This window comes from Drosophila virilis, chromosome X, assembly GCF_030788295.1.
Source record: "Drosophila virilis strain 15010-1051.87 chromosome X, Dvir_AGI_RSII-ME, whole genome shotgun sequence".
In the NCBI taxonomy this organism is placed as follows: Eukaryota; Metazoa; Arthropoda; class Insecta; order Diptera; family Drosophilidae; genus Drosophila; species Drosophila virilis.
The window spans coordinates 9299667-9324989 of NC_091543.1; the positions used below are offsets into that span (position 1 = coordinate 9299667).

General features: G+C 44.8%; 5 protein-coding genes across 9 annotated transcripts; 3 read left to right on the forward strand and 2 right to left on the reverse strand.

Moving 5' to 3' along the window:
* Positions 1–303: 303 nt before the first annotated feature.
* Positions 304–13727, forward strand: pod1 (coronin pod1). Of its 4 annotated transcripts, XM_015170177.3 has the most exons (15): positions 304–447; positions 3905–4477; positions 4938–5124; positions 5190–5746; positions 5812–5964; positions 6360–6923; positions 7733–7913; positions 7992–8077; positions 8350–8382; positions 8465–8637; positions 8971–9900; positions 9968–10313; positions 10400–10535; positions 10626–10720; positions 10780–13727. In XM_015170177.3, the coding sequence occupies exons 2-15, from the start codon at positions 4169–4171 to the stop codon at positions 10870–10872; spliced, it is 3843 nt and encodes a 1280-aa protein (XP_015025663.1). In that variant the 5' UTR covers positions 304–447; positions 3905–4168; the 3' UTR covers positions 10873–13727. The 4 variants fall into 4 exon arrangements, with proteins under 4 accessions (XP_015025663.1, XP_002057081.1, XP_032296566.1 ...); XM_002057045.4 differs by lacking the exon at positions 8350–8382; XM_032440675.2 differs by lacking the exon at positions 6360–6923 and having other exon boundaries at positions 306–447.
* A 602-nt stretch (positions 13728–14329) lies between these two features.
* Positions 14330–19370, forward strand: iav (transient receptor potential cation channel subfamily V iav). Of its 2 annotated transcripts, XM_070210493.1 has the most exons (9): positions 14330–14820; positions 14885–15802; positions 15895–16325; positions 16385–16536; positions 16595–16811; positions 17140–17490; positions 17565–18350; positions 18399–18619; positions 18922–19370. In XM_070210493.1, the coding sequence occupies exons 1-9, from the start codon at positions 14682–14684 to the stop codon at positions 19085–19087; spliced, it is 3381 nt and encodes a 1126-aa protein (XP_070066594.1). In that variant the 5' UTR covers positions 14330–14681; the 3' UTR covers positions 19088–19370. The 2 variants fall into 2 exon arrangements, with proteins under 2 accessions (XP_070066594.1, XP_032296569.1); XM_032440678.2 differs by having other exon boundaries at positions 14344–14820; positions 17565–18619.
* Positions 19371–19488: 118 nt separating this feature from the next.
* Positions 19489–22436, reverse strand: Nf-YC (nuclear factor Y-box C). Its single transcript, XM_070210512.1, has 3 exons — positions 22227–22436; positions 20812–22135; positions 19489–20746 (listed from the first exon to the last, which is right to left on the reverse strand). Exons 1-3 carry the CDS (start codon positions 22268–22270, stop codon positions 20213–20215), a joined length of 1902 nt encoding a protein of 633 aa, XP_070066613.1. The 5' UTR covers positions 22271–22436; the 3' UTR covers positions 19489–20212.
* A 116-nt stretch (positions 22437–22552) lies between these two features.
* On the forward strand, positions 22553–23865 carry LOC6633719 (tRNA (guanine-N(7)-)-methyltransferase). The gene is made up of 4 exons (XM_002057048.4): positions 22553–22762; positions 22818–23229; positions 23292–23393; positions 23728–23865. The coding sequence occupies exons 1-4, from the start codon at positions 22638–22640 to the stop codon at positions 23830–23832; spliced, it is 744 nt and encodes a 247-aa protein (XP_002057084.1). The 5' UTR covers positions 22553–22637; the 3' UTR covers positions 23833–23865.
* Positions 23806–25115, reverse strand: Rtca (RNA 3'-terminal phosphate cyclase). The gene has a single exon (XM_002057049.4). The coding sequence runs from the start codon at positions 25113–25115 to the stop codon at positions 24036–24038; it is 1080 nt and encodes a 359-aa protein (XP_002057085.1). The 3' UTR covers positions 23806–24035.
* Positions 25116–25323: the final 208 nt, after the last annotated feature.

Genomic DNA, 25323 nt, shown 5'->3' on the forward strand with positions numbered 1-25323 from the left:
TGGCTAAAAATGTTGTCGCACATCGCTAATCTAAATATCGATAAGTCCGATGAAACTGATTGCGTATATCCATCTAAAGTTGGACGCAATACAATAGAAATATTAAATTTGGAAATAGGATATGTAGAAATAAATATAACAGCGCATTCTGAAAAAGAGAAATTTTGTATATTGCAATATATGAAGCGTTTCAATCCAAAAATATTTTCGCGCCCGCTTTACTCGTGTCACGAACTGCAGCTTGTGCTCATCACTTGCGAATCGGTAATCGACAAGAAATCGATACCACGATGTATCCGACAAAAATACCATCGACTCATCGATGTCTGTGTTAAACAGCGGGCAATACAGCACCGAAAAAAAGCCGATGCAACATTTTTTATACAAAAGTTAAAAGAAATTGTGCAGTTGCGGTGAAATTGGTCAAAGGGGCGTGCCTAAACAATTGTGAGTGCAAAGTGATTTGTGTGCTGTGATTTATTGTGTTATTGCAATTTCAATTGCATCGTTCAATTATTGTCCACCCTGTGTGCGTGTGTGTGTGTGCAGCATTTCAATTTTTGCATGTACGGTGTGTATGAGAGTGAGTGAGTGTGCGTGAGTATGAATCGGGTGCAAAGCTGCTCCTTTGTTTGCCCAGAACGCAGCGTCGGCTCAGCTTCGTCGTTCTTGTTGTTGTTGTTGCTGTTGTTGTAGTTATAGTAGTGTCGCTGCCAGCGGCGCCAGTGTTAAAAAGGGTGTGTGCCGGCCGAACACAACAAACAAGCCAGTTGAAAACCAGCAGCGGCTCCTTTTACATTCACATCCGTTTTGTGTTTTCTTTTTTTTTTGTGCTGTGCATAAACAACGCCTAATTAATTGCACGCATTTGGCTACATACCAAATGCAAAAGAAAAAAAATATAACAAACCGAAACTAGAAGTAACAAGCATTAAGTGCATGACAAACGCTAGAAGAAAAAATGTCAATAAATGCATATGCAACAACAAACACGTAACGGAACCACCACCAGGAGGCCACTTGTGCTCTACCCTTCTGCTCTCAATTCAGCTCTCTCACTCTAACTGCTTGTTTTGGGCAGTGGTGGAAGAAGAAAGACTCACAAAAAAAAAAACAGTAAAACAGTAGCGCAAAGCGTTGCCGGCGTACCGGTGCCGGTGCTGCCACCCACCCCCAACAAAGTTGCTTACACCCGCTCGCTCACACACACACACACACATGTTTGTAGCACCCTGTGCGCCATACAGAGAGAGAGACCCCCAGACGCAAACACACACGCGCACTTTCGCTCTGGCTCGCTCACTCATTAGCTCTTCTTTGCCTGCGTTCTCTCGCAGCTGCAGCACGGATGCTGCTGCTGCTACCGTTTGTCTCCCGCTGGCTGCTCTCCTGCAGGTTGCAGTGCTCTGCACTTGTGCACTTGTTTCTGCTTCCTCTTCATATTGCTGGTCTACTTCATTTTCAATTCCCTTTTTGCCAATGTCCGAACAGTTATGTCGCCGCTGCCGCTGCCGTTGCCGTCGCTGCCACCCAACTTCCGCCCAGTTGAGCGCAGTTTTCTTTTTCTATATTTTTCTAAATCACTTGACCCGATTACCTGGTGGCTGCACCACCGCCACCACCAGCCGGAGCAGCAGGCAGTCATTTTGTTTGCCGCTTTCTAACGAACCGGTTGAATTTGCGCACGCGTCGTCAAGTGAGCGCAACTGTGTCTCTTCTTCTTCTTCGTATCTCGTTGCTGTTGCTGCTGTTGTTGTTGTTGTTGTTGTGTTTGCCAATACATTTAGCTCCAGTTCAGTGCCTGCTTGTTGTTGTTGTTGTGAATTACTCGCCGCTGGCTGCACTTGAAATTAACCGCTAGCTGCGGCAAATAATAAAAAAAAAACAAAATTTAACGAAGAAAAAAAAAAGAGCAAATTAAACGAAACAATTGAATTTTGACAAAAAAAAAATTGCTTGGCCAATTGTTTGGATTTTATGCGTATGTGTGTGTGTGTGTGTGTGTGTGTGTGTATAATCGTTTACCAGATATCTCTGGATCTATTGAGGCATCATAAAAGCATCTATACAGAAATTGGATGATATAGCGTATTTAAGGAAGCGGAACTGAAGTCTAAGCTTAGACGTAAACACGTACAGTAGTTGCTCGATAAGTTCGAAGTTCGAACACACAGATTTAAAAGTCGACTCATACATGCACTACTGATAAATTCTTGTTAAAAATTTCGCTTTAAATTGGCGCATGAATCATTTGTTGTTGACAATTGCCAAAAATGCAGTTATTATATTCCATGCAGAAATGTATTTGGACCAATTCGCTAGCCACAAGCGTAAAACAAATACATATGCATATAAAGTACGTGTATGCAAGCAGATATTATCCATTGTAGCACACACATACGCACGCGCACACATGCATGCATATACGGTTGTGTGTGTGATTAACGAGGCGTGGCACTTGTTTATAAAGGCGGCTTACAAGTGGCCAACATGACGGAACGATTAGCACAATTTTTATGCCTGAAAAGCTAAACCGGAAAAAGGACAAGGCGAAGGGCGCAACATACACACAAGCATACATATGTGCATGCGTGTGTGTGTGTGTGCATGCGTGTGTGTGTGTGTGTGTGTGTGTGAGCTTATCCGGCATCTCTGTGCCAATCGTCGTCAATCGTAAATCGGCATTTGGCATTCTCCTCGCATCGCAAACGCAATTGTTGATGTTTGTTTTGTGCTTTCTCTTTTCATGCGACAAACAAGACGCACACACACACACACACACACATACACGTACATATCAATGCACAGTTCGAGTGTGCAAGTCCTCAATAATTGTAGCCAAGTGCAACAACAACAACATAAGCAGGCAGACAGACGAGTCCAAGTCCAAATTGTTGTCCATTTCCATTTTCATTCTTGCCGCACTTAAAGTTTCTGTGTATGGCTTGTTGCTGTTGCTGTTGTTGCTGTTGCTGTTGCTGTTGTTGCTTTTGTCTGGCATGTTGTGAGTAATGCGGCTCAAGTGTGGGCGTGACAGGCAGTCATCAGCAACATCATATCACAGAACTGCTTATCAATTGATATGTGTGCGTGCGTGTGTGTGTGTGTGCCTTGCGTTCAGTGTTGACAAGCAAAAATAAAAAGCTAGTTTTTGTTAAAGAAAGTTAGAGGAAAAGAGAAGAAAAAAAAACAGCTCAGTTCTATTTTTTTTTTTTTTCACATTAAAGCTTAAATTATGCACAGATTTGTTTGTGGTTTTTTAATTACGAGTGGCGAGTTTTTGTTGGTCGAAGCCAAGCCAAGCTTGAAATACAGTGAATACTCGCAAATTGTGACAGTTACAAATGTGATTATTTTGTTGCAAAGAAAAGCTAATTACTGGAAAATGTCCCATTTTGTTAATGGGAAATTAAAGCAATTTTTGGCTTTGCAGGAAAAAGCTGCCAGTTCAATCTAACCTAACCTCATTTAATATAATCAACTGCTTGTCGCATTTCATAACTGCATATAGAATTTTCATCTGTTCTGAAAGCCTACGATTAAAATTTGTTTGTTACTTCTATATCTATCTGAATAATAAATCCTGTAGTGCCGATTTGCATTATCTTTTTTAGTATGAAGAGAGATTTTGATTTTGAATAAAGCGTCAATAAAGATGTCATTCTTATAAATTTGTAATAAGATCAACAACAACAAAAATAGCCGTTTAATTGTTTAAACAAAACTTCCGCTAACCGCTAAATTGTCGGGGAAGGGGGGAGCAAAAAAAAAAAGAAACACACACACTTGCCAACACTGGTTGGATGAATCATTTAGCGGCTGCAGCAACGGGCGGGGGCAAGCGATAACAAAACTTAGCAATAATCATAATAATAATAATAGAATTTCATATTTGCAATTCTAGCCGCTCGAACCACAAGCCAACAAGTAAATAAATCAATTTACAACAAATAAAAAATATATATATATAAATATATATATATATAAATCAAATAAACAAGCGAATTGCTCGGAACTCGTCTTCTCGAATTGGAAAAGTGAGACATCAGCCACGGTAGCTGCGATTCGAGGTGAGCAATTGCAATTGCCTTGCATCGGACAATACAACACACGCACCGTCACACACACACACACACAGACCACACACACACAGCTACACATACACACAATGGCCTGGCGCTTTAAGGCTTCCAAGTATAAAAATGCCGCGCCCATTGTGCCCAAAGCGGAGGCTTGCGTGCGCGAAATCAGCGTTGGCAGCTATCAAACCTATGGCAACAATATTGCCGCATCGGCGGCCTTCATGGCCTTCAACTGGGAGCACAGCGGCTCCAGTGTCGCCGTACTGCCGCTGGACGATTGCGGACGCAAGAGCAAGACCATGCCGCTGCTGCACGGGCACACGGACACAGTGACAGACTTGAAGTTCTCGCCGTTTCACGATGGACTGCTGGCCACAGCATCGCAGGATTGCCTTGTAAGTGCCTTAAACGATATATATATATAGATGTACTCTCTTGAGCGGACAACCACAGGTTGAGCATTTGTTTTTGCAATCCTTATCTCAGGATATATAGAAATTCGTTATTGATAAGCATAATAAAGCTGCCGAGTGCTTAGTTTCTCAGTATTTTTAGATTCCAATTTACACCCAATTTTTTATTTACTCACTTTTCGGCTAGATAATATTCTGATAAGATTCTGCTCAAGTGTCAGCAAGATATCTTTAAAAAGAAACACCGATCAATCAAGTGTTTCATTTTGAAGATTCATTAAGATAAGACTCTAGGTTGGACAAACAGACGGACGGACATGGCTATATCTGCTCACATACATCTTCTGGTGTCGAAGAGCTGAAACTTAATGAGAATTGTCTAGGAGAGATTAGGGCAGCTTTTGACTGCACTTTATTGACATTATCATATTTATTGTTGCAGGTCAAAATCTGGCACATACCCGAAAAGGGACTCGAGCAATCGCTCTCCGATCCGGAGGCCGTCTTCTCACACAAGCAACGGCGCGTGGAGACAATCGGTTTCCATCCCACAGCCGATGGTTTGTTGTATTCGACAGCGGCTGGCTGTGTGGCGCTCTTCGATGTTGCTGCCCAAAAGGAGATCTTCTGTGAGTAATGCGAGACGCAATGCTTAGTTCGACTTACATTAATCTGCCATTCATATAATCTGCAGCAAACAATGAGCATCCGGAGGTGATACAATCGGCCAGTTGGCGCGAAGATGGCACCGTGCTGGCCACCAGCTGCAAGGATAAATGCGTGCGCATATTTGATCCACGTGCCGCCGGCTCACCCATACAAATGCTGGCCGAATCGCATCAGAGCATTACAGATTCGCGCGTCGTCTGGCTGGGCAATCAGACGCGCATCCTGACCACCGGTTTCGATGCGGCGCGTTTGCGACAGGTGATCATACGCGATATACGCAATTTCAATGTGCCCGTAAAGACGCTGGAGCTGGACTGCTCGACGGGCATACTGATGCCGCTGTTCGATGCCGATACGAATATGCTTTTCCTGGCCGGCAAGGGCGATACGACCATTAACTATCTGGAGATAACAGACAAGGATCCCTATCTAATCGAAGGCCTGCGACATACGGGCGAGCAAACCAAGGGCGCATGCCTCGTGCCAAAGCGCGCCCTCAAAGTGATGGAGGCGGAGGTCAATCGTGTACTGCAGCTGACCTCCAACATGGTCATACCCATCATGTACCAAGTGCCACGCAAGGTGAGCGCATTCACCGAAATCCAATGTGCCACGATTGCGAAGTGTAATCCGCTTTATCATTATAGACCTATCGCGACTTTCATGCTGACCTTTATCCGGAAACAGCGGGCTACAGGACAGACCTAGTTGCCAGCGAGTGGCTCAATGGCACCAATCAGGCTGTGCCCAAAATGAGTTTAGATCCAGCGAAGCGCGAACATGGCGATGAGCCAATTGTCGTAAGTTTTCATTTATACAAATATAAGGATATAGTCTGGCATCAATCAAAGTCTAAAATGTTACTAGAACTAAGTCAAAGATTAGCTAAAGCAACTTAAGGGCTTTCTATAAGATTTCTTGAGATTAGACGAAGTAAAAATGAATTTCAGATATATGTCGCTGGCAGCTTAAACTCCTTGCGAATTATAATAGGCCAATCAATAGAAAATTTTCCATGCTTTCCCATTTACTGCTCAATGCTGCACTTTAGGCTCGGTTAGCGTTAGTTTAGTTATAAATGTAATTCGCAACTTGTTTTAATCTAATTATTGGTTAAATTGGGCGAGTTTTTCCTTTGGAAAACTTGCGGACTAGCAGTTAGCATTCAACTTTTAATTGCCAACAACATATTTAGATACATCGTGGCAATCTGAGTGATTTCATCAAGAACCTCGAGAACCAGAAGGCAAAGGGCAAGAGTCAAAATCAAAATCAAAAGCCAGCCACAACCTCGACCGAGCGAAACGACAACAAGCACTTCATGATGCTGCGCAAGTGCAACAACGGGGAGGAGAAGAACGGGAATGAGAACCCTGGCAGTGAGAAGCGACTGGCCCATCCCAAGACGCAGGCGGACGAGTGCAGTTTGAACCAAAACGAGCTAATACGCAAATTTGAGGCGAAATATAAGACAGATTCGGAAAAGGATCATCATCAGCAGGCAGATGAAAAGGAATCGCCCACCGAGCACTCGACGGGCAGCAGCGAGGAGGCCTCCTCCTCGGCGGCACTGGACACCAATTCGCCCAGCGGCAGCCATTCGCCGCCAAAGCCAATGCCGCGCACCTCGCGCAACAATTCGCTGCCCGAAGCGGTCAATCCGCAGTCCGGTTGCGGTTCCGGCAGCGGCAACGATTCAGCTGGCGAGTGCAACACGCCACGTCCCCGACCACGCACAACTGCAGCGGCCGCTTACAAGGTGCCACAGTGAAGCTGATGAAGAGCAAAACTTCGTTTTTTTTTATTGTAGTAATATTTGTATTATTTTTTTAGTTTGTTTCACCTGTTTGGGACTATTTACTTGTTCCATTCCACCGTTTCAATGCCAACGAGACGAGGAACGGGGCGTAAATTGCTTTTAATTTTCATTGTTTCTGAAACTTTCGATTTGTTTTTTACTTAAGCTAGTGAAATTGTTTCACATTTTTATTTCATTCCACCGTTTCAATTCCAAGAAGACGAGGAACAGGGCGTAAATTTCTTTTTAGTTTTATAGTTTTTAAAACTTTTGATCCTTGGCTGATTGTTTTTTTTTTTTTTTTGTTTTTTTAGTGTTGTTTGTTACCATTTTTGAACGTTTTCTATGTGTTTCATTCCAACTAATCCAAACATGTGATTTATATTCCTCTTAGTTTCCATATTCTCATTTCGCATATGTTTTGTTTCGTTTCTTAATGAATTTTTAGCAATTTTCTTGATTTCCATTCACTGAAACGAGCGACTTAAGTTGGTTTCGTTATTATATTTATGTATTGCACATTTATTATTTATATTTAGCGCAATCTTTTGGTTTCATTGTTTCTGAATCAAGAGTGCATAAGAAAACTGATGAGATTTCAATTGAATTTGTTTCGCCGTTTTGTATTGCGCTTGCCTTTTCCATGATTTTATTTATTTACTTGATTTTAAAAAATTGAATAGATATTTTTTTTTGTTATTTGTATACCTACATTTGTATTCTGTTATTTTTTTTACCAAACATAACTGGAGCTATTCTCTTGCCTGCAGCCGCGCCTCGGCCCAAAGCCCTTCTCTAGCAACACTGGCGACGTCTCCTTTGACAAAGTGTTTGCCGTGCCCGTTGCGCCCGGCTCCCATGAAAATATATCGAATGTTGGACAGGAGAACTGCAGCGATGTGCCAGCCCCAGGTGCCAAGCCCGATCTCATTGTGGAAATTGAAATTCAAAGTAAGTAAACGAGTGGCGAGTGGCGAGTAGCGAGTGACGAGCATGGCTAACGAATTGAATTGTCTCTCTTACTTACAGAAAGCCATGAACGCGAACCAAATGTGGCCGGCAATGGCAATGGAAATGGGGTACAAAAGTCATTGACCACATCGGAGCGCCGCAAGGTAATTGAGCTAGATCCAATATCTATCTATATGCCGTGGGGCTAGCCACATATGTTTATTGCCACACTTGACTAATCCTCAACTCTCTTACAACCCTCTCTTACATGCCTGTGCCAAAATTCGTTTCTTCTCTCGTATTTCGTATACTTTTGTAACCAACTAACACCCCAATTACTCCTGCTCCTGCTGTGTACTTCTGTGCTTTCACTACTTGTCTACTTAAACCCGAACTGCAACAACAACTACAACAACGACAACAACAACAACTCTAGTCTTCGGCTGACGATGATGAATCATCCGATAAGGTCTGCAAAAGGGTGCTCGAATTCAACATAACATTCAGATTGCTCACAATCAAAATCTCTCTTTACCCATCATTTTATTTAGATATTCGAACAAAATTCGGAATCATCGGGAAACTCGACCGAGGGCGAGGATCGCACCGATGCCGATCTGCGACGCTTTTCAGCGGTGCGCAGCAGCATCGCCGAACGACGTCGCGTCTACGAGAGTCGCTCCAAAAGCCAGGTGGACGACAAGGCTCAATCGCCGGTGCCCCTGTGAGTACCCCGTATTGAATTCAAGTTATAACGTGTAAACACTCGCTGCATTCAAAGTATGCCTAATGGCAACTCGCGCGTTTTAGCAAGGTCCAAATAGGTGCGAGCGTAGTTTTCTGGCAACTTTCTCCACCAACCTATGTTTACATTTTTCTTGGAGCAAGCTTTATTCTACTCGCTAGCACTCGCGAACGAGTTTGTGTCCAGAACTAACGAGTAAGCACTCGCTGCAACAACAAAAGCAGCGAGTACCTATTTGAAACCTAATGCAATTGTTTAATTATTCATTTTAAGACATTTACTTAACTAAATCGAACTGTCTGTTTCATTTAGTCGCCGCGAAAGCTCCAAGGTGGAGCCGCTGAAGCCCAGCCAGCAGTTGGGCGGCAACAGCAATGTTATGCCCGCCAGCGGCATTGACAGTAAACGCATTTCGGTGCCCGAGGGCAAGCTTATGGAGGAGCATCGTCAGCGCGGCAATGGTGCTGGGCTTAAGAAATCAGCCACAGAGGCGGCGTTCAGTGCGGCATCGACCAAGCGAACATCGACCGTCTTTGGCAAGGTATCCAAGTTTCGTCACTTGAAGGGCACGCCCGGCCATAAGTCGACACACATTGAGAACTTGCGCAATCTGAGCCGGCAGATACCGGGCGAATGCAATGGCTTTCATGCGAATCATGAGCGTGTCGCTGTGCCGCTCTCTGGGCCCGGCGGTAAGATTGCCATATTTGAGCTGAGCCGCCCCGGCCGTTTGCCCGATGGCGTCATACCGTCGCTGGTGAATGGCAGCAACATTATGGACTTCCAATGGGATCCGTTTGATGCACAGCGTCTGGCAGTTGCCTGCGACGATGGCATTGTCAAATTGTGGCGCATCGAGGAGGGCGGCCTGAGCGAGCCGACAAATACGCCGCAAGGCGAATTGACCGCACATCTCGACAAGATCTATTTTATACGCTTTCATCCGCTGGCCGCTGACGTGCTGCTAACCGCCAGCTATGACATGACCATTAAGCTGTGGGATTTGCGCACCATGACCGAAAAGTGCGCACTAACCGGTCACACGGATCAGATATTCGACTTTGCCTGGAGCCCCTGCGGCAAATTGGGTGCCAGCGTTTGCAAAGATGGCAAAATACGCGTCTACAATCCACGCCAATCTGAGACGCCCGTACGCGAGGGCAACGGGCCCGTGGGCACACGTGGTGCACGCATCACCTGGGCGCTCGAGGGTCACTACATTGTCTGCACCGGATTCGACAAGTCGGTTCACCTTATTTCCTATCCTTTGTATATATATAACTGACACACACACATTGAACCATTGCAGAGTCTCGGAACGTCAGATAAGCGTGTACAATGCACAAAAATTGACTGCGCCGTTGAATACGGCCAGCTTGGATGTGTCGCCATCGATACTGATTCCATATTATGATGAGGATAGCTCCACATTGTTTGTAACCGGCAAAGGCGATTCCACCATCTATTGCTATGAGATAACCGATGAGGAGCCGTATATATGCCCGCTGTCGCATCATCGCTGCTCCTCGCTGCATCAGGGCCTCAGTTTTCTCACCAAGAACCATTGCGATGTGGCCAGCGTTGAGTTCTCTAAGGCATACAGGCTAACAAACACAACCATCGAGCCGCTCAGCTTTACAGTGCCGCGCATCAAGGTACCCCCCACCCATTCGATTCCATTGATTATTTCAACTACAAACAGATGTTGGTACATATAATTAACACTTACTTTGATTTGCAGAGCGAACTGTTCCAGGATGATTTGTTCCCACCCACGCGCATTACATGGAGCGCCACGCTGTCTGCTGAGGATTGGTTTGCCTGCAACGACAAGATCGCTGCCAAAGTTAGCCTTAAGCCGGAGGGCATGGACACGCGTAAGATACTGCCATCTCTTGCTCGCTCTCTCTCTCTCTTTCTCTTGTTTTGCAGTTGTCTCATTCTCGTCTTTAATTTATCATTTTTAGTATCCTCCAAACAACAAGTTCCGGCGCTAGCTAAAAAACCGGATCATTCAAATTTTGGCAGCAAGTCCGAATATGAAAGCAACAAGCAGCAGGAGGTACGTCTCTCAGTTTTCTTCAAACTTTTTCTCTAACTCACGTTTCGTTTGCGTTGCAGATCCAAAAATCGGTTAGCGCGCGCATGGAGTACACAACCAAGTTGGAGCAGGATGAAATGGAAGGTGTCGATGAGAACGAATGGCAGGAGTAGCGCCAACCATCATCGCATACACATATATTATTAAATATACACTCATAGATAAGTTCAACTCGTATATGCATAGTCGATGCATAAATATTATACATTAAACACACACACAAATACAGACAGACAGACAGACACCCATTGACAAACACACGACCCGGCAAGGATGACGGTTAGGATATTCGTGAGCTTTGCTCCTTTTACCCCTTTTTACGCCAAACATGAAATCCCCGCGCGTACGCAGGCTGCCATTGAAAACTTGGGCCAAGGCCATGTAAATAGCAAACGCGGTGTTAACTGCTCGGTGCTGTTAGAAATTAGAGAGAGTGAGAGAGACAAAGAGAGAGAGAGAGAGATACACTTATTGTATGCACTGCTAACTGGTTGTGTGCCAATATACCCGCAGTTACCCTGTACCCGAATATATATACCCAACTGCAGTTGCTCAATAATTGCCAAATTACAAATGTTAAGGCAGATTCGTTTAATTTTGTTCGTTTTTTTTTGTATTTGTATTGTATTTATCTTTGTGTTTGTTTTCATTTTATATATCTATATTTTTTTTGTGTTCATTTAAGTAGTTAGTCGAAATTAGTTAAGCGTATTTTACATGAAACAATTTTTATGTATAATTTTTACACATTATATGATTTTCGCATAAGTTTGTGGCCATATATGCTGTTGATAATGTTGATAAAGAGGACGATGGACGATGGACCGAAAGTTAGTTAACAAGTTTGATTATATAGTACACAAATGCTGTGTACATGTATATTTTTTTCTTTAGAGCTTTACAATGTAGTTTTTACCTCTCAGTCTATTTCATGTGTGCTCTCTATATACAACTATTTTTGTTAGTAAATTGCGACGCGACATATCTCTCTCGCCTTGGGGAGCAGCTCAGCCGGGCCCATACACACACACACAAACACACACACACATTAACACACTCACTGCATTATGTATTTTATAGCATATATATGTAAAAGACGTCTTATTTTATATATATATATATATATACATATGTTTTTTTTTTGTAACAGTTCGCTTTTTGTCACACGCTTTCGATTATGTTTTAAACTTTTCTAGTCTTTGTCTTTAGAAAAACGCATTCGCTACTAAAAATTCGTTGCTTCCCTTTTGCGATACAAAATCGTGCGCATTGACATGATATAGACATATAACCCAAACCGTATTCAACAGTTACAACAACAACAACAAAAACAACAACTACAGAACATATAGACTGTACTGAACACTAAAACGTTTTATGCGTAAGCCAATCAAGCGAGTATTTTGTTAAAATAACTTAACTAAAAACCAAACCGTAAAACTAAGCGTAAAATGAAACTAATATAAATCAAATCAAATATGTAGCGCCAGAATCAAATCAAAATCTTACACACAAAACAAAAAAAAAAAACAAAAAACAAAAAACAAAAAATGTATTGATAAAAGAAAAGAAAAAGAAAACTGAAAACAATTCCAAAACTGTTTAACGAAAAGACTTGCGACAAAGCGCATCGTTGCCATTAAAGAAAACTTTGTTGTGTATTTTGCAAAACAATAGAAAGGCGAGCTAAGTGCTCCATTAAGACTATATGCATATATTTATATATAGTATATACACATATATACATATAGATTGTATTGGCATCTTACTATATAGTACCATATAATTAAAGTATATATATTTTGTATACAATAGCAGCAACAATGACAGCAACTGAAATTCTACATTTTGCGACTGATTAACAACAATTTAATGACCAAACCCATACTTATACGCCTAGAGCTATATATATATATATATATATATATATATATATATATATATATATACTCTATTCATATAGGACATAAGTCACATAGGCAACAACAACAACAACAACAATATTCAAATTAATTAACTTTGCATTTAGTCACACGAATTATGCATGTAATCGATTTATAAACTATTCCCACACTTTCAACATTCGCGGCTTTTTCCATTTCTGACACATATTTTCATACTGTTCATATCTAGTACTTATATATATATATATATACAAAGCCTATCCAACTTATGGCATATTCTGATCTGACAAGAAAAACCGAAACTGAAAAAGTATTGAAAACAATATTTGATTGAACTTTCCAATTAACTAACATTCGACTTGAGTTGGTTGGTTTATCGTGTTTAGGGTAAATATATACAAAATTTGCAACTATTTTTTATGCCATTTGCATTGCTGATGCAGCCCACTGTGCACAGTGGTGCAGGCGCAGGGGCAATGCGGTTGTTTTTTTTTTTTTTTGAATATTGTAATATTTTGTTTGTTTTTGTCTTGTTTATCGAAACAACAACAATAATGAAATTCAGTCTCGATATTATGATAAATATATTTGCATATATATATATATTGTATTTTACAAAGATATTTGCTGATTAAGAATATATACACATATATATAAATATATATATATGATAGATATGATACATAGAACACACACAACACATAACATATTTACAAATATACATGCATATTTATATATATTTATATAAATATATATATAAATATATATGTATTTCTATGTATTTCTTTTTGAATCTTATTTATATTTATATATATATACAAGGCATATATATGTATACATAAATGTATATGTAATTAAAGCAGAAATAAAATAAAGATTTTGTAAACGCGATCTTCACAAAAAAATACGTTGCAAATAATTTAAAAATACGTTTAGAAATCAAAACGAAAGAGCAAAGAAAAACAAGAGCAGAAAGAGAGAGAGAAAAAAAAAAACAAAATAAATAAAATCAACCAAGGCATGCATACATTATACAATTTATTTTACAGTATATCCGATATCAATACTCTAGCCATAAGTGACAAAAAAAAAAACAAATATATTTATATACATAATAAAATAAAAACCAGAAAATTCAATACAAAAACAACCCTATTTATCATTTAGCAGCCATCAAATATGCAGGGTATATGGCCTAGATTGACTCAATTATACCCTGCACGCAATAGAAAACGTGTTCAATGGGTATCATCGTTTGCTGCAAACGTATGTGACGGGCAGAAGGAAGCATCTGTGTTCGAAATCGATAAATATCGATATTGAGACATGACTCTTTAAGCATAGCTTGAAACGAGCTGATCATTTTCATCTAATCAATCGATATGCTGTCCAATTTTCATGATATCGATAAATATCGATTTTGAGGCAACGCTCTCAAAGCATAGCTCGGAACGAGCTGATCACCTTTTCGATAAGTTATCGAATTTTCATAAAATCGATTAGCGATAACCATAACTGAAAACGAGCTGATTATTGCTGACGATACGCTATCCAATTTTCAAGATATCGATAAATATCGATTTTGAAAACATCGATTTTGCAGATTAGAAAAGCTAGATAAACCAAACTTGGTATATAGGCTCTTGCACAGTATATACACACAGAGAATATTTCTTATTTTGAATACCTACCTTTCATAAAGATCGGACTATAAGCACCGAGGTGAAAACAAGGGAGTATTTTCCCATGCATAGTGGGGCAAAGGGAGGAAAAACTGTCACCTGTGGAGAGTTGAGGGTATGTGCTAGTCGGCTACTCCCGTTTAACATAACAGAATTGTGTCACAAGTCTTATGCGGAGTTGGGAACTGTCGAGTTTGGGTGTTGCCCGGACAACGGAGGCACTGAGATTGATTGGAATCGTCATCGAACAAACAAACAAACTTGCACAGTGCCTGGCAGAAGGGATCCAGATGGGACGACAAGTCCAGTCGACTGGTTAGTTGGTTAGCTGGCGGGATGAAGTTTCTGCTGAAAAAATGTTTGCGCAAGAAGGCGCCCGAAATGAAGCCAGGCGCCATACTGGACGCGGTCATCTCGCAGTCGTCGGCAACGGCGTGCAGGTGTCTGCTCTACAAGCTGGCCGACTACAAGCGCGGTAAGTGGCCAACGGGCAATGCTTGAGCGGATCGCAGCTAACCCGAGAATGTGACCCGTTTCAGGTGGGGATCTGATCGATGCGATCAATACGGGCGGTCTGATTGCCGTCGAGCAGCTGATCCGGGAGCAGTTCGGCGTGTTCATGTATAACGATGGCAAGGGCCAGATGATCAATCGGGCCGAGTTTCTGCGCTGGAAATATCGCGATCACACCGAGGTGACCATACCGATAGAGGCATCGCTCTCCATACACGATCCGCTTGGCAAGTGGGAGGATCACAAGGCCTGCTGGCAGATGCAGTACCGCGGCGCACTCGGCGAGAGTCTGCTCCATGTGCTGATCATCTGCGATTCGAAGATACACACCAAGCTGGCGCGCGTACTGCTGCGCGTCTATCCCAATCTGGCGCTGGACGTGATGGAGGGCGAGGAGTATCTGGGCGCCAGTGCGCTCCATCTGTCCATTGCGTACAGCAACAACGAGCTGGTCGCCGATCTGATCGAGGCGGGCGCCGATATCAATCAGCGCGCGATCGGCAGCTTCTTTCTGCCGCGCGATCAGCAGCGCTCGAATCCGGCCAAGAGCACGGACTACGAGGGCTTGGCCTACATGGGCGAGTATCCGCTGGCCTGGGCCGCCTGCTGTGCCAACGAGAGCGTCTACAATTTGCTCGTCGATTGCGGCGCCGATCCGGATGCCCAGGACTCTTTCGGCAACATGATACTGCACATGGTGGTCGTGTGCGACAAGCTGGACATGTTCGGCTATGCGTTGCGGCATCCCAAGACGCCGGCCAAGAATGGCATTGCCAACCAGACGGGTCTCACCCCGCTCACGCTCGCCTGCAAGCTGGGCCGTGCCGAGGTCTTTCGCGAAATGCTGGAGCTATCCGCCCGCGAGTTCTGGCGCTACAGCAACATCACCTGCTCCGGCTATCCACTCAACGCGCTGGACACCCTGCTGCCCGACGGACGCACCAGTAAGTACCAGACCCAACCATATTGGAATTCCCAGCTTCCTTAGCTGCCATGTAAATTTTGTGAAATTCTTCTAATGCATCTTGCTCTGCAGACTGGAACTCGGCGCTGTTCATAATCTTGAATGGCACTAAGCCGGAGCATCTGGACATGTTGGATGGCGGCATTATACAGCGCCTGCTCGAGGAGAAATGGAAGACCTTTGCACAGAACCAGTTCCTGAAGCGTCTGCTCATCTTATCCACGCACCTGCTGTGCCTCTCCGTATCCGTTTACCTGCGACCCGCACACGATGGCGACGAGCTGGACGATGGCGACACTGGCGATGCGTCCGCGACAGCGGCCCAGCTGACCGAACTGGATGGACATGGGAATGGTAAGGAGCAGGGCGAGGATTACAATGCCCAAACTGTGGCGCGCTATTGCGCCGAGCTGGCGACCATAGCAGGCGTCCTGAGCTATGTGATCTTTCAGCAGGGTGACGAGATCAAGAACCAGGGCTTATCCGCATTCCTCAAGCAGCTGGTAAGGTCCTGGTGAAGCATGTTCGACTTTTTTCCATTGATTGTATATTGATTTGATAGTCACATGCGCCGGCCAAGGCAATTTTCTTGTTCTCCAATCTACTCATCCTGGCGTGCATACCATTTCGTCTGATTGGCGACACCGACACCGAGGAGGCCATCCTGATCTTTGCTGTGCCCGGCAGCTGGTTTCTGCTCATGTTCTTTGCCGGGTAGACATCGCCATCAATCAAACCCAACGGGATCCATTCATGTTCCTATCATTTGCAGAGCCATACGTCTGACGGGTCCCTTTGTAACCATGATATACTCGATGATAACCGGCGACATGTTCACCTTTGGCATCATTTACTCCATTGTGTTGTGCGGCTTCTCGCAGGCATTTTATTTCCTCTACAAGGGACATCCGCAGGTGCAGACGACCATGTTTAATACCTATACCAGCACCTGGATGGCCCTTTTCCAGACCACGCTGGGCGACTACAATGTGAGTATGGCTTGCCCTGCATCGCTCCTAACCTCAAACCTTAACACAACCAACCTCAAACCAGAATATACGAACATAACTTTAACAACTTGACTTAGCCTAAAGGCAGACAAAAAACAACTCGACCAAACCTGAGCTTAAGGCCCTTAAAAATATAAACTTACTTCTGGAAACTTCCTAAACTAACCTCAAACATCAGAGAACGGGACTGTACCGAAACTAACCTCAAAAAAGAACTAAAATATTAAACACACTAATGGAAGATATCTGTTGAGATCATTTGTTTATCATTTTCTGAGTAAAAAGCAAATCTTAATGTTCCAAACAGTATCCCGATCTGAACCAGACAACGTATCCGAATCTATCGAAAACCGTGTTTGTCATATTCATGATATTCGTGCCGATCTTGCTGCTCAACATGTTGATTGCCATGATGGGTAATACCTATGTGACCGTCATCGAGCAGTCTGAGAAGGAGTGGATGAAGCAGTGGGCCAAGATTGTTGTGACATTGGAGCGAGCCGTGCCGCAGGCGGATGCCAAGGGCTATCTGGAGGCGTACTCGATACCGCTGGGTCCCGCCGACGATACGGGCTTCGAGGTGCGCGGCGTCATGGTCATCAAGAGCAAGAGCAAGACGCGCGCCAAGCAGCGCAAGGGTGCCGTCTCCAACTGGAAGGTGAGCTCATAGCCAGAACTGCATCCCATTTAGCCTCACTCATTCAATCTCGCGTGTTTCTTTTTCGGCTGCAGCGTGTGGGACGGGTCACGTTGACGGCACTCAAGAAGCGCGGCATGACTGGGGAGGAGATGCGTCGCCTGATGTGGGGACGCGCCTCCATATCGAGTCCCGTCAAGGTGACCAAACAGAAGCTCAAGGACCCATACAACCTGCACACGGAATCCGATTTCACCAATGCCATGGACATGCTCACCTTTGCCAGCAATCCGGCCGCCAGTAATGGTGTGCCCCTGCGCACAACAGCAACAGCAACAGCAACAATTGTGGCTGCAGCCGTGCCGGATCCGTTTCGTGAGCTGATCCTGATGTCCGATCAGCGACCGGATACGCATGATCCGCACTACTTTGCCGGGTTGCAGCAGCTGGCCAATAAGGCGTTCGATCTTGTCGAGCAGACGCTTAAGACGCAGCCGCAGCTGGCCAAAAAGATGCCAGTGCCGGCAGTTGGAGCAACTGCAGCAGCACCTGCAGCTGCAGCTGGAGCCGCAGCAGCTCAGCCGGCACAGCCAACAACACCCGCTTTGCCCGTGCCCATGGCCAGCAATCTGACTAATTTGTTTCAAGATCCCAAGGATATCGTGGACCCCAAGAAACTGGAGGAGTTCATGAACATGCTTGCCGAGGTGGAGACGGAGGAGAGCGACAGCGGTGGTCCCATCCTGGGCAAACTATCGCTAGCCAAGCGCACGCACAACGCACTCTCCAAGGCGGACATCAAGCGATCGCCCAACTATGATGGCCAGTCCAACATGTCATCGGTCTGGGGCCAGCAATTGCCGGATCTGAACACGCTGGCGGTAGGTTATACACCCAAAGCAGGAGCTGCTCACATCGAGCCATTGCAGGGCTTCAATTTCGAAGAGACGGTGGCCGAGGAGGTGCTGACCATTGAACAGGAAGCGGATGTTGAGACCGAGGACGGCAATGGCGGCGCGGATAGCGAAGATTTGCCCACAGCCGAACAGGTGCATGCCACAATGAAGCAGTTCCATCTACGCAAATGCCAGCCAGCCCAGGATGAGGCAGCGCATCGCGCCAAAAGCGCACGGATTCGACGCAGAAACAAGTGAGTGCCGCATTGGGTGATTCTCCAGCAGGGTTCCAGGGGATCATATGGAAGTGTAGCAATGTTAGGCAATTAATATATATTCCTTCAAATTGAATCCGAAAACTTAAACAACTTGCCAACACTGTTTTTTGGGGGTTTCCCTTAATTTTGATCCTTTCCAGAATAGGTTGCCTGTGCTTCTATTTTTAAAAATCAGTTGAATTAAATTTGAAATTTAATTATAATGAATATCATAACTTAAGCTTAGTAAATATTTATGCGCATACCTTATTTATTTATGCCTGGCCCACATTTTGCAGAGTCTCGCCCGAGGAGAGCGACGCGGAACTGGAAAGCAAACGCAAGGAGGCGTCGCGCAGGCGTTCCGCACATGGCCGGAAAACGGAGTCGCCGCCCGATCCGCTGGAACCGTGGAGCACGCGCGAACTGCAGGACATTAACAAGATTTTAGCCAATAAGAAATGAGCAACATTAATTTGATTATACATTTTTTTTTTTTTTGATTTTTTGTTTGTTTTGTTTTGTTTTTTTTTTGTATTTCGTTGAATTGCTTAATTTAATTACAAACAGAAAAGAAGACGAAGAATATTCCTCCATGCGAGGAAATCAGAGAGCCGTAAAGACAGGGAGATGAGCTTGGTTGGCTAACGCCTGGATAACTCCTTCAATTGAGTTATCTTGCAATTTTGCTCCATTAAATACTAATATTTAACTATACAAGTACAATATATATATATATATATATATAATATAGCTATATATTTATAAAATGTTTTATTTGGGAGGGGGTGGATTTTCTCTTGTTACGTATTGTTAAAATAGAATGTGAAACCTGCAGCTCGGCGTGTTTGGATCAGGTGCAAAGCCAGGAAATGCCAATTGAGCCGATGCCATTTAAATCTTTAGAACTGTTTCTTTTTTTTTTTTTTGTTAAGGTATATACACACGTACAAACACACACACACACACACGCACACACACACAGACAGCTGTACAAAAAGGGTGTGAAACTTAAGAATTTAGTTGGCAACTTGAAATTGTAGCTAGATACTTTCGTGTGCGAGTCGTTGGGCAAACCAATTAAGTTCAATTCGTTATGATATGTACATTAGGCAGGAAACATTCGAATTATACAAAGAGTTTCCCTGCTAGGCCGCCTGCTTGGGCTGGTTTGGGTTTCACCTTGCTGCTGAACACTAAATACATAATACATAATAAAAATGTATCCTCTATTTATACAATTGCTTAACTAATTGGTACTTAGGAGCTAGCTAATTAAACACTCTCTCCGCTGCATCTAATATACACGTGTATAGGTTAGTACGAAACTGAATGGCAGGACACGGGCGCAATCAATATGCCAACGCCAAATGCTTTTTACCATTTGCCTCCTGATGCTTCGATACGATTGCTAATTGGCCAAAATGTTTGGACTTCAATTCAATGCTAAACATGTTTAACTTAGCTTATATTTTAACTTATCCTTAACAATAAGGTGGCTGCTGGTGTCGTGTGCTCTCCAGTGTTGGGTGTATTTTGTTTTGGGCTCTTGCTTTTTTTAACTTAAGCTAATTTTCGCTTTATGACGTTTTACCGAAAGCCGCTGTTGAGCGTACGATCTGTGGTTAATGTTGTTATGCCCTGTGTTTGCGCTTGCGTCGCTACTTGGGCGTTCGACGCCGTCGCATTTATGAATATAGACGCTGCGTTGTTGTTATTATTGTTGCTGCTGCTGTTGTTGCTGTTGTTATTGTTGTTGTTTGGATTGTTGCTGCTTATGTGTATATGCTGCTGCTGCTGCTGCTGTTGATGGTGTTGCTGCTGCTGCTGTTGTTGTTGTTGCTGCTGTTGTTGTTGCTGCTGCTGCTGCTGCTGCTGTTGCTGTTGATGCTGCTGCAACTGCTGCTGTGTAACAGTTGTGGCATTTGTGGGCGTACCGCCCAGCTGCAGTATCTGCTGTGCCGTTAGCAATTGCGTGGGTATTATCACCTGCTGCTGTTGATTGTGCTGCACAGCCGCCGCCGCTGCAGCCTGCACAGCAGCAACCTGCTGTTGTTGCTGCTGCTGTTGCTGTTGTTGCATCTGCAGGCGCAGCAAGTGCAGCTGATTGGCATTGATGGCAATCTGTTGATTTAATAAATGAAAAATTAAGCAACGAGCATCAAATTGCATTAAAATGTCCAACTTACCGGCACATTGGTCAGCTCGCCCGTTGGCGTCACCACCTGCTGCAGCAGTTGTATTTGCTGTTGCTGCTGTTGTTGCTGCTGGTGTTGTTGTTGCTGTTGGGCCAGATTCTGAAGCAGCGCCGTTTGCTGCTGAGCAGCTGTTGTGGGCGCCGGCGTCGCTGTCAACTGGCCATTCGGCCCGGCGGTGAGTATTAGCTGCTGTGTCGGCTGCTGTGCAACAATATTTAGACCGAGACTGTTCTGCTGCTGCTGCTGTTGCTGCTGTTGATGGAGCTGCTGCACCAGTTGCGTGGGCTGCTGCCCAGGCAGCGCTATGAAGTACTGCAGCTGCTGTGCACCGGCGCCCTGCTGTATGATCTGCACTTGCTGTGGCTGATGCTGTTGCGTTGTCAGCTGCTGCAGTTGCTGATTGCTGCTGGCGGCTGCCGCCGCAAACAGATCCGGATTGACTGTGCTGAAGCCGAGCACTTCGGCCGCAGTGGCGTCCATTTTGAGGCCAGAGGCGGCAGCAGCAGTAGCCACAGGTACATTGGCGCCACTCACAACATTGCCGGTTGTAAAGCTAGCGTTGGGATTGTTATTGCTGGCAACAGCAGTTGCTGCAGCAGCAGCGGCGGCAGCAGCCACAGCAGCTGCCGCTGATACATTCGAGCTGGTTGGCTCTTTGGTTTTCTGCGTGGTTGAGGGTTTGATCTCTTCGCGCGGCACAATGTCGATTAGGAAATCAAATTGATCATAATTGGCAATCGCCTGCGCAATATCCGATCGCTGCAGCGTACGGCGACGACTCTCCTCGGTGTGCACCCAGGCGCGCATTGTCAGCTCCTGGATGAAATACTCACAGGCCTTGGCAAACAGCAGCGGTGCTTCGCCCGCTATCATTTTGGCATTCTCATCCAGTTTCATGATCTTCTTGATGCGCGCCAGCGGCAACACCTGATGCTTGGCATCCACCTGACCAATGCCGTTCACCTCGCTCAATATGTTCGGCCAAAAGTTCTCAATCGTTGGCGGCGGCTTGCGCACCGCTTGAACGCGCGACGCTTTCGTCGGTTTCTCCTTTGGAGCCGTCGTCGTCATTGTGGTGGATGTCACGCTCATGCCCGTCGTATATGCCGCATTCCCGCCGCCGCCGCCGCCACTGTTCGTTACGGACAAGCCCGTTTGCATGGGCACTGTCAACTGCTGCGACGTGACAATGACGGCGTTTGGCCGCCGCAGGGCCGGCGTTGTGGCCGTGGCGCCAGACTTGGCCAGAGCGTCACCTAGCTCCATTTTGATTGGCGTGACAGTAATGGTATTATCGAACATCGATGTGGCATTGCTAAAAGATAAAAGCCAAACAACACAAACACAAAACACACATTAAATTGTACACACTGTACACCGACTCGAGCTCTGCGAGAGAGACTCACCTATTTGGCGCCTTATTTGTGCTGCCATTATTGGTGGCGTACATGGCCACGTTAGCTGAGGTGTGGCGTGTTGGCCGGCTGCAATTGGTAAGGGTTTGAGCACAGGCGCCGCAACGGCAATTGGTTTAAAATTGATTTAAAACGTATTGCTGGTAAATTTCGCAAATGCGTAATGCATACACAATGCGCTAGGGATGGCAACTAGTGCTGCAAAACAATCGATAAGGTCACAATGGCAGCTCGCGTTTTGGGACTGCCAACTTGTTTAAGAACAAATACAAGCTATCGATACTATTGATAGCATCGATCATCGATACATCGATCATCGATAACTCAATGTGCCGCATGCACTTTTACATGCTTTACCAATTGTTGATACAAATTTAATTTGGCTTAGAATTAATTATCTAAATGGTGACCAACAGCCAGGAGGGCGAGACGCTGCCCGCAACATCGTCGGTAACTGGGCTGCCACAGAAGCGCTTCTATCGCCAACGGGCACACTCAAATCCCATAGCGGATCACAGTTTTGATTAGTAAGTTTTTGAGCCTGCCATTAAACTAGCTTCACTAAGTTTAACTACAATACAGTCCCGCCCGCCCAGAGGATGTGGACTGGCGCTCACTGTATCCCAACATTGGCAGCGAACAGCAAGTCGAATTTGCTGACATAGGCTGCGGTTACGGCGGCTTTCTAGTCACCCTGGGCGAAATGTTTCCCGATAAGTTGGCCATTGGCATGGAGATACGAGTTAAAGTGTCCGACTATGTAATCGATCGCATTGCGGCGCTCAGAATGAAAAATGCGGAAACTAGCGCATACCAGAACATTGCCTGCATACGCACCAATGCGATGAAATATTTGCCAAACTATTTCCAAAAGAGCCAACTCGAGAAAATGTTCTTCTTGTATCCCGATCCGCATTTCAAGCGCGCCAAACATAAGTGGCGCATCATCAACCAGGCACTGCTCTCCGAATACGCATACGTTCTCCGGAGCGGGGTAAGAATTCAACTGGAAACGGACATTCACAACTGTTCAATAATATCCATCTTCTGCCGCAGGGCCTGGTATATACGATGACGGATGTCGAGGATCTCCACAAGTGGATCGTCTCACACATGACACAGCATCCGTTGTACGAAAGACTCACTGACGAGGAAGCTGTAAGTATATCCCGCTTCAAACTCATTTACGAAGATCTATTTCACACAGATCTACCACTCCATTGACTGAAAATTGTGGTTCAAGGAAGTATATCAGTATATAAATATATATGAATTATTCTACGGGCGGTAAAAGAGAGAAAATTAGTTCATATTTATATACATTAAAAACATTGAATCTGATTGGAAACATGAAACGAATCAAATTAGAAAACATGATCATTTCAATAAGATGCCCGCATGAAATCAAATCAGCTCATTTGCGATTTTCTATCTATACTATCTATCTATGTATATAGATCTTAACTGAAAATGTTTGTCCATATCTTTGCAGAATGCCGATCCTATTACGCCCAAGCTATACCAGAGCAGTGAGGAGGGCGCCAAGGTGGTGCGCAATAAGGGTGATCACTTCTTGGCTATATTCCGCCGCATCTAGGCGCATTTATATATATTTATTTGACAAATATATATATTAATATATATTTTTTAACATAAATAATTTAAGTGTGTAACAGACTTGACCTTTCCTATCTTACACTCCCGCTATCTGTGTGTGCGAGGGAGTGCGTTTATGTGTATACATGTGTGTGTGTGTGTGTTTGTGTGGGTGTCAGTGCGTGTGCGTGTGTCCGTCCGCCCTTACATATATGCATTCCGCTGTCCAATGCCCTCACAGCTGATAAGCGTTTGACCAAAATTGCCGTACTCAATGATGAACTTGACGCCAGCCATTTGCTCAGCCACATAAATGGCTGTTCGTGTGTGCTTGGTCAGTGCGCCGGCACGGATGCGCGAGCAACCGCTGGCCAGGGCCATATAGATGATTAGCTGATCCTGCATGTGGGTATCCACACAGATCTCGTTCTTAATGTAGCCGGCCAGTTCACAGGAGGCATTCGAGCCAATCAAATGACCATCGATGTTCTTTTCGCCCACAGTGGCCGCACCCACCACACAGCCGGTGCTGGTAAGCGCGGTCAGTATGATGCCGGCACCGTTATCGCGCGCCCTGTCCGGCGGATGCTTGAACACCTGTATATTGCACTCGTGATCCGGCCAGAGGCGATGTATTTCACGCTCCGCCGAATGCTGCATATCAAAAGCAATGCACTTTGGCAAACGGCCGGCATAGTAGGCGGCACCTTTCACTGATCGGAACTGGCCGAAGTCATTTAATTGGACGGCATTCAGTGAGCGCAGCGGCTCCAGGTCAAGCATACAACGGCCATTGCCGCGTGGATAGAAGCCATGATGCAGCACCTTGAGATCAAAACTAACGCCGAAACGCTTCAGATTAGGCTGCAGCACCTGCTGCATATATTCCACTTGCGGGGCAAACGATACGTTTGTGCCGCCAGTGACATCGATGCGTGACGAGGTCCCACTGAATAGCAGCACCGGCATGACCATCTGATATATAAGTGTTATGCTTGCAGCGGTCCGTGTGTCCACCTTGTACATGGTGCCGGCGATCGTGCGCGGCGTAAACGTCAGTTCCGTGGAGTGCAACGTATTGCCGTTGACCTCAGCATTCGAAATGTCGCGCAGCAAATTAACGCCATGCAGATGCTGATGGGATAGACCCGGCTTTGGACGATTGGCACGTATCTTGACCACACGCACCGGACGATTTAGTATTACGCTCAGGGTTAAAGCATTGCGCAGAGCCTGTCCGCCGCCTTCCAAGTAGGAGCCGTCGATTTCCACAAAACAACTCATGCCCAGTTGCCTGCAAAGGGTGCACATCAATTAAATCAACAAGATGAACTAAAATTAATACACGCACACGAGTACATACCGATTTCAGCAAATTCTCAAATGTTTTTTTTATATATGTTAGTTATATTTATCAAGATTTCAATTTCAAATGCCACTTTGCTTACAATTAGTGATGGGCAGCACCAATTTACCGATTGGATTCGCACAG